This window comes from Chanos chanos, chromosome 9 (assembly GCF_902362185.1).
Source record: "Chanos chanos chromosome 9, fChaCha1.1, whole genome shotgun sequence".
NCBI classification, from domain to species: Eukaryota; Metazoa; Chordata; class Actinopteri; order Gonorynchiformes; family Chanidae; genus Chanos; species Chanos chanos.
In genome coordinates, this window is record NC_044503.1 from 43,605,636 (window position 1) to 43,614,636 (window position 9,001).

The 9,001-nt window shown below is 49.4% G+C and overlaps 1 protein-coding gene across 1 annotated transcript in view; it reads left to right on the top strand.

Annotated features, from left to right (window-relative positions):
* LOC115821846 (carcinoembryonic antigen-related cell adhesion molecule 5-like) overlaps positions 1–9,001 on the top strand; it is a 9,928-nt gene continuing 927 nt past the window's right edge. The window contains exons 1-5 of the mRNA XM_030785633.1: positions 1–301; positions 4,687–4,950; positions 5,286–5,561; positions 6,879–7,130; positions 8,106–8,381. Coding sequence (XP_030641493.1) covers positions 1–301; positions 4,687–4,950; positions 5,286–5,561; positions 6,879–7,130; positions 8,106–8,381 — 1,369 coding nt within the window. The remainder of the gene's footprint in view (positions 302–4,686; positions 4,951–5,285; positions 5,562–6,878; positions 7,131–8,105; positions 8,382–9,001) is intronic.

A 9,001-nucleotide genomic window follows, 5' to 3' on the forward strand; every position in this document is an offset into this window, starting at 1 on the left:
ATGCGAGCCATCAGGGATCCCAAAAGAAGTTCAGTAAACGAAAACACGTCGGTCCGACCGGCCACCTCCGAAATTAACGTTCACCCTGGCAACCTAAAACGAACAAAAAGAAAGGAAAGGAGGGGCCGGGAGAAGTGGAGGGGCAGAGCTTTTGAACCCGAGTACAACTGCGCGCCGGTGTACCCAATTGGGCTGATTGCCTCCTGCCACACCACCAGCATGCCTACCAGGGAACACAAAAAGATAACCAGAACCACGGCCTGGGGGAAAAGGGGCAAAGCCCAGAGGGCCGTGACACAGTGTTCCAATCAAAGTTGATAACTCTGGGAGATTATTGATAAAGTTCTGTGTAGTAGCTGGCGTAAACGTACGTTTATTATGATAGCGTGGCGAGCTGCATATATTATTACTAAGAAACATTTTGAATGAGATAAGATAATGATCTGAGATAGCTTCAGATTCTGGAAATGTGACTATACTTCCTACATTTAATCCGAGTGTTAGTGTAAGATCGAGGGTGTGGCCACCATTATGAGTGGGCCCTATGACCGTCTGATTAATCCCTACTGAATCTAGAATGGACACGAACGCTGTTCTCAGAGGGTCTTGTGGGTTATCAAAATGAATGTTAAAGTCTCCGACAATTAGAGCTTTGTCTAAAGAAATAACAAGGTTTGAGATAAAATCTGCAAATTCACAGAGGAATTCAGAGTACGGCCCAGGGAGTCTATAGATAATAATTAGTGTGATAGACTGGGTAGACTTATTTTTTGTGGCTACATATGTTATGTTTGTATAAAGAACTTCAAACGCATTGAATTTATGTAGAGGTTTTTGTATGATGCCTAGATTATCATTATAAATAACTGCAACACCTCCTCCTCCGCTAGTTAGACGAGGCTGGTGTATATAACTGTATCCGGGAGGACCAGCTTCATTTAATGCGACATACTCATTTGGTTTGATCCACGTTTCCAAACCGCTCGATGATTTTTGCTGAAAGAATTATCATCATCATCATCATCATTATCATTTTCTCCCGCTTATCCGGGACCGGGTCGTGGTAGCAGCAGGCTGAGGAGGGTAGCCCAGACATCTCTTTCCCCGGCTCCATCCACCAGCTACTCCTGGGGGATCCCAAGGCGTTCCCAGGCCAGCCAAGATATATATTTCTCCCAACGTGTCCTGGGTCTTCCTCGGGGTCTCCTCCAAGTTGGTTGCATCCAGAACACCTCCATAGGGAGGCGCCCAGGAGACATCCTGACTAGGTGCCCGAACCACCTCAACTGGCTCCTTTCAATGCGGAGTAGCAGCGGCTCTACTCCAAGCTCCTCCTGGGTGTCCGAGCTCCTCACCCTAAGGGTGCGCCCAGCCACCCTGCGGAGGAAGCTCATTTCCGCCGCTTGTATCCGCGATCTCATTCTTTCGGTCACTACCCAGAGCTCATGACCATAGGTGAGAGTTGGAACAAAGATTGACTTGTAAATTGAGAGCCTTGCCACCTGACTCAGCTCCTTCTTCACCACGACGGTCCAGTACAACGACCGCATGACTGCCGCCGCCGTCCCGATCCGCCTGTCGATCTCCCGTTCCATTTTACCCTCACTCGTGAACAAGACCCCGAGATATTTGAACTCCTCCACTTGAAGCACAAACTCAGTCCCAACTCGGAGGGGGCAAGCCACCTTTTTCCGGCATAGAACCATGGCCTTGGACTTGGAGGTGCTGATCCTCATCCCCACCGCTTCACACTCGGCTGCAAACCGCCCCAGTGCGTGCTGGAGGTCACAGTTTGATGAGGCCAACAGAACCACATCATCTGCAAAAAGCAGAGACGCAATCCTGAGGCCACCGTACTGGACACCCTCCTCACCCCGACTGTGCCTTGAGATCATGTCCATGAAAATTAAGAACAAGATCGGAGACAAGGTACAGCCCCGGCGGAGTCCAACACTCACTGGGAATGAGTTTGACTTTGTGCCGAGAATACGGACACAGCTCTCACTACGGTTATACAGGGACCGAATGGCTCGCAGCAGTGAACCTGGCACCCCATACTCCCGCAGTACCCCCCACAGGACACCCCCGGGAACACGATCATAAGCCTTCTCCAGGTCCACAAAACACATGTAGACTGGATTGGCAAATTCCCATGATCCCTCCAGTATCCGTGCAAGGGTGAACAGCTGGTCCGCTGTTCCACGGCCAGGACGGAATCCACATTGTTCCTCCTGGATCCGAGGTTTGACAATTCGCCGCAGTCTCCTTTCCAGTACCCTGGAGGCTGAGTAGTGTGATACCCCGATAATTGGAGCACACTCTCTGGTCCCCTTTTTTAAAAATGGAAACCACCACCCTGTCTGCCACTCCACAGGCACTGTCCCTGACTCCCGCGCAACATTGAAGAGGCGTGTCAGCCATGACAGCCCAACAACATCCAAAGCCTTCAGCATTTCAGGGCGGATCTCATCCACTCCTGGCGCCTTGCCACTGCAGAGTTTTCTAACTGCCTCAGTGACCTCTGCCAGAGAGATGGGTGACAACCCTCCTGAATCTTCTGGCCCTGCCTCCTCTATGGAGGGCGTGTCAGTCGGGTTTAGGAGCTCCTCAAAGTGTTCCTTCCACCGTCCGACCACATCCTCAGTTGAGGTCAGGACCTCCCCATCCCTGCTGAGAACAGCCTGGATGAGGCCCTGCCTGCCCTTCCTGAGTCACCTGGTGGTTTGCCAGAACCTCTTTGAGGCCAACCGAAAGTTCTTTTCCATGGCCTCCCCAAACTCTTCCCATACCCGAGTTTTTGCTTCCATGACAGCCATCGCTGCAGCCCTTTTGGCATGCCGGTACCTCTCAGCCAATTCCGGAGTCCCGTGCTAGCCAAGCCCAGAAGGCCTCCTTCTTCAGCCCGACTGCTTCCCTCACCGGTGGCGTCCACCACCGGGTCCTTGGGTTGCCGCCACGACAGGCACCGACGACCATCTGGCCACAGCTCAAAGCTGCCGCTTCAACAATGGAGGCTCTGAACAGGGTCCATTCGGATTCCATGTCCCCAGCCTCCCTCAGGATCAGGGAGAAGTTCCTCCGGAGGTGTGAGTTGAAGATCTTCCGTACAGGGTCCTCAGCCAGCCGTTCCCAGTTCACCCTCACTATGCGCTTGGGTTTACCAGGTCTGTCTGGCAGCCTCCCCCGCCATCTGATCCAACTCACCACCAGGTGGTGATCAGTTGACAGCTCTGCCCCTCTCTTCACCCGAGTGTCCAGCACATATGGCCGCAGGTCTGATGAGACGACTACAAAGTCGATCATCGACCGTTGGCCTAAGGAGCTCTGGTACCAGGTACACTTATGAGCTGCCTTATGCTCGAACATAGTGTCCGTTATGGACAATCCATGATTCGTGCAGAAGTCCAACAACAAAGCACCACTCGGGTTCAGATTGGGTAGGCCGTTCCTCCCAATCACCCCCCTCCAAGTCTCTCCATCATTGCCAACATGAGCATTGAAGTCTCCCAGTAGAACTACCGAGTCCCCAGATGGTGTCTTCACTAGGACACTTTCCAGTGTATCTAGGAAGGCTGGGTACTCTGAGCTGCCGTTCGGCGCGTACGCCGCTACGACAGTCAGAGATTTCCCCCCTGCAACCCGAAGGCGCAGTGAGGCAACCCTTTCATTCACCAGGACAAACTCCAACACGGCGGCGCTCAGTCGGGGGCTAACAAGTAACCCCACACCTGCCCGTCGCCTCTCACCCCAGGCAACTCCAGAGAAGGACAGAGTCCAGCCCCCATTCAGGAGTTTGGTTCCAGAGCCAAGGCTGTGAGTAGAAGTGAGCCCAAGTATATCTAGTTGGTATTGCTCCACCTCCCGCACAAGTTCCGGCTCCTTCCCCCCCAGAGAGGTGACATTCCACGTACCAAAAGCCAGTTTCTGTACCGTAAGTCCAGTCCGCTGGGGCCCTCGCCCCATCCTGCCACCCATGTGGCATCGCACCTGGCCCCTATTTCTCCCCTCACAGGTGGTGGGCCCATGAGAGGGCAGCCCCACGTTGCTCATTTGGGCTGAGCCCGGGCCGGACCCTGTGGCAGGTCCAGCCACCAGGCTCTACGAGCTCCCCTCCCAGGCCTGGCTCCAGGAGGGGGCCCCGGTCTCCCTATTCCGGGTGAGGTGCCTGTATCTTTGTGGGTGCTGATCATAAGGGCTTTCAGAATCGCTTTTTGTCTGGCTCCTCACCTGGGAACTTCTCTGCCTTGGGTGACCCCACCAGGAGCTACATGCTCCAGGCAGCACAGCTCCCAGGATCACAGGGACTCACAAACCCCTCCACCACGATAAGGTTGCGATTCCAGGAGGGGTGAAAGAGTTATTATTAGACTAAAATCTGAGACCAGTAATGCTGTGTTTACATACATGTGTGTGGGTGTGTGTGTAAGTGCTTGTATGTTTATATGAGAGAATATCGTTTTTCCATGTGGATTTCCTGATCTCCTGTGTTTGTGTCTGTGTGTGTGTGCGTGTGTGCGTGTGTGTGCGTGTGTGCGTGTGTGTGTGTGTGTGTGTGTCTGTGTTCGTGTATGTGTGTGTGTGTGTGTGTGTGTGTGTATGTGTGTGTGTGTTTGTGTGTATGTGTGTGTGCGTGTGACAGTTATTTCTGTGTGTGGTCTCTCTGATCTCTTGTGATTTTCTCCACAGATGGGCCGAGTGATCTGAAGATGACAGTGGAACCACAGTGGACTCTTCACATCTCTGGTACCAACATAACCCTGTCCTGTTCTGCCCAGTCTGTTCCACCTGCCATGTATTACTGGACCCTCAACGGAACCAAGATCAACCAACACGGCCCAGTTCTTCATCTCACAGAGAGCAGGCAGAACCAGTCAGGAGATTACAGCTGCGTCGCCCAAAACAACATCACCCTGAGAAACGAGACTCAGACCCACACAATCACAGTCATCGGTGAGACAACAGACAGAACTGTGACATTCCTCTGTCTCCTCTTCTCTGTATTCTCTCTCTCTCCTCCTCACTGTGACTCTCTCTGTCCAGTGTCAGCATGGTGAAGTCCCCATTTCATTTACTCTCTCTATCTCTGTTTCTCTCTCTGTTTCTCTATGTCTCTCTCTTTCACTGTCTCTCTCTCTCACTCTCACTCTCTGTCTCTCTGTCTCTCTCACTCTCTCTCTCTCTCTCTCTCTCTCTCTCTCTCTCTCTCTCTCTGTCTGTCTCTCTGTCTCTCTTTCTCTCTCTCTCTCTCTCTCTCACTCTCTCTCTCTCCCTCCCTGCCGTTGTAGATCCTGTGTGTGTCCATGACCTCGGGGCTATGGATGGTGTTCCTGTGGAGAATATGAATTTCTCTCTGATATGCCACGTGACGGGGCCTGTGGACTCTATTCAGTGGATGAAGAACGGCACAGACCTGTATCCTGATGACAGAATCTCCCTGTCCAATCACAACAGAACGCTGACCTTCCGACCAGTGACACGCTCTGACGAAGGCGTGTTCCGGTGTGTAGCCATCAACGCTGTGAGCAATAGCAGCAGCCCTGACTACACACTCACAGTCAACTGTGAGTAAGCACACCCACCCTGACTACACACTCACAGTCAACTGTGAGTAACCCCACACACACCCTGTCTACACACTCACAATCAATCGTGTGTAACCACACACACCATGACAACAAACTCACAGTCAACTGTGAGGAATAGAGGCGAGTGCTTGATGTGATAGTTACATGATTTAGGAGTCATTCTTCTTTTTTTTTTCCTGATTGACTTTACAGGTCTCATCTCCTATGGCATTAAGCTATGCTCTTACAAAACCTGTCCAAACCTGTGAGAATCATAAACATATGTTTCAATGCATTTGTGTGCCCAAAAACATCATACCATCAAACTCCTTAGATCTATCCATGAGCTAATAATAACAAACATTATCAAAGACAGTGAAAATAGAGAGCAGCTTGTTTGAATCAGGTGGGACTCAGTGTTAAGTATGACAAAGAATCAGAGGCGACTCACACTCATTCCTTAAAGATTCAAAAACACTGCGGGTTTTAGTTTTCAACGATTCTCTGCTGCAGTATGTGTGTAGCACATTCAGCTCCTATGACTAAATCCTGGTCTCTGCCATCACTCAGGGACAACATGTGTTGGATTTTTACTATAATCCTTAATCAGGTGTGAATGTGTGTCAGGGACAACATGTGTTGGATTTTTACTATAATCTTTAATCTGGTGTGAATGTGTGTCAGTGACAACATGTGTTGGGTTTTTACTATAATCTTTAATCTGGTGGGAATGTGTGTCAGTGGCAACATGTGTTGGATTTTTACTATAATCTTTAATCTGGTGTGAATGTGTGTCAGTGACAACATGTGTTGGATTTTTACTATAATCTTTAATCTGGTGGGAATGTGTGTCAGTGGTGCTGTGCTAGTCTGGACGTTTTCGTTTCTTTTCTTTTTTTGAACAGATTGTTTCCTCTGCATCTCGTCATGTTTTTCACATTTGTTAGTTTTTTTGGCTGATTGTGAGAGGTTGTTGAAGAAGAGTAATCAGGATCAGAGTGAAATGTGAAGCAGTTTTCTGACCGACTTGTTTGTGTTGTGTCATTGACAGACGGGCCCTGGCAGGTGTTTAAGGTCAGAGTTGGGGTTACGGTTAAGGTTAGGGTTAGCGTTAGTTAGTTAGGGTTAGATTCTTTAGTTCCTCATGCTGATGTTGTTCACGTACAGCAGGTAGTGAAATGTGACTGTTTGTGTTGTGTTATTGACAGACGGGCCCCGGTAGGTGTTTAAGGTCAGAGTTGGGGTTAAGGTTAGTTAGGGTTAGTGTGAAATGTAAGGCTTTGTTCTGACCGTTTTGTGTTGTGTCATTGACAGATGGGCCCTGGCAGATGGTGATCTCCGGTCCAGAAGCAGCAGAGTCCAACTCCACCGTGACCTTTAACTGTTCTGCCATCTCCCACCCTCCCAGCACATACAGCTGGTACTTTAACGGTTACTGGGCGGCCGACGGCCCTGTTTATGAGACCGAGGGACTGTCGGTGAACAGCAGTGGACAATACACCTGTGTGGCCCACAATAACGTCACCATGGCCAGCCACAATGCATCATGGGAATTAACAGTCGTCGGTGAGTAAAAAAGTTTCAGAAGGACATTAGCTGCCTTTTCGCGTCAAACCGCTGTAATGTGGTAAATCGCCGTCCGCTGGTCTCTCCTGGCTCTATTCATAACAGGCCCATATTTACAGCGACATGACTCCGCCCAGCAGCATGACCCCGCCCAGTGATATGACTCCGCCCAGTGACATGACCCCGCCCAGAGACATGACCCTGCCCAGCTGTGCATACACCCACTCAGTTTCTCAGTTTTTCTCCGACGTGTCCCTGTTCAGAGGAAATTAAAATGTTTAGGCAACAGAAGCACCCTGGTCAGCAGTGCACAACCCCCCACACCCAACCCCGCACCCCAGCGCCCACCACCAGCTGCCCCACAAAAAAAAATTACATGCCATTTGGTCATTAGAAACTTACCATGTCATTAATATGTCTCCTTGACATAGCGTGATGGTTTTCTGTATGCAGATGCTACTGAATAACTTACTATTGGGACACTGGTTTCACCATGTCAACATGAACTTTTACTGGTTTCTCAGTCCAACAGGCTACATGTTAATGTATTCCACCAGTTTTCCACAATGTAGTTACGATAGTTCAGAAAGGAGACGGCTAGCTCTTAACATAGCAAAAACAGGTCACTATGGTGACAGTGTGAGAGTATGTCAACAGATCGCCATGGGAACAAATGAGAGTGTTCTAACCCATTACTAATGGGACACGGCCCACTGGTTAAGAACTGTCGTGTCACACGGTGATGTCTTCTCCCGATAAGAGAATGAAACATGAAAATCTATAATTAGCAGAAAAAACTGCATAATTACCTCAGTAAATCATGAGGATGGAGATGTGTGTCGTACACTGGTGTTGGCCTTGGACACATACCGTGACAGTTATGAGTGTTAAGTGCACTTGTCCCTTTCTAATAACCAACTGAATGAGTAAAACAAAGTTGGTGTCAGACAGGCCTCTGATATGTTCTCTCCTCAGAGCCAATCTCTTCAGTGATGGTGAAGCCCAGTACAGACCTTCCCCTGGATTCTGAGGAACTGGATCTGTTCTGTGATGTAACTGGGCCATTTAACAGAATCTCCTGGATGAAGAACGGGTCTCCACTCATGCAGAGCTCCGCTGTGTCCATTTCCCCTGACAACACGAGCGTGTCCTTCTCTTCGCTCCGCACCACCGACGATGGACAATACCAGTGTGTGGCATCCAACGTGGTCAGGGATTACCACAGTGAGGCCTACAGCCTGCTGGTCCGCTGTGAGTATTTTTCTGTCAAGCTTTCTATAGGCGCTTTCGCACCGGAGGAACTTTTCCATAGTTCTTAGAACTAATGGAGAAAGTACCCCCTTTTTCGCGTGTTCGCACCGCAGGAACTTAGAAGTATCATAGTTCTTAGAACTCCGTTTTGAGGGGCTTTTTTAGCCCCTACTCCAGGGTAGGTGCTTTCGCAGCGCAATAGGAACCTTGTGACGTAGGTGTACAGCCATTGGTCCAGACGCAGGTATACAATGATAGCAACCGCCATTTTTAAAGATCCGTGCAAAATATAAAGTCTTAGAACGTATTACATTTAGTTTTTGATATTCATGTCTAAAAATGTCTTAAAATGTCTGTAATTGTAGGAGGGGACACTTGGTTTTTATATTTTATTTTACCTGTATTTTATAGCTCCCAACAATGACCATTTTGCAACGTCCAATGTATATTTGTACATTGAGGAGGTAGCGTACACTCCACTTCGGTAGGTGCTTGCGTGTCCGCTTGTGTGGCTGTGATCCGCATTTTAACCTAAAATAAGAATGTGTTTATCCAGCTTATGATAAAGTACTATGCCCATTGAGTCATTCACTGCTACTGCGGTGGTAAATGCAGGGGGA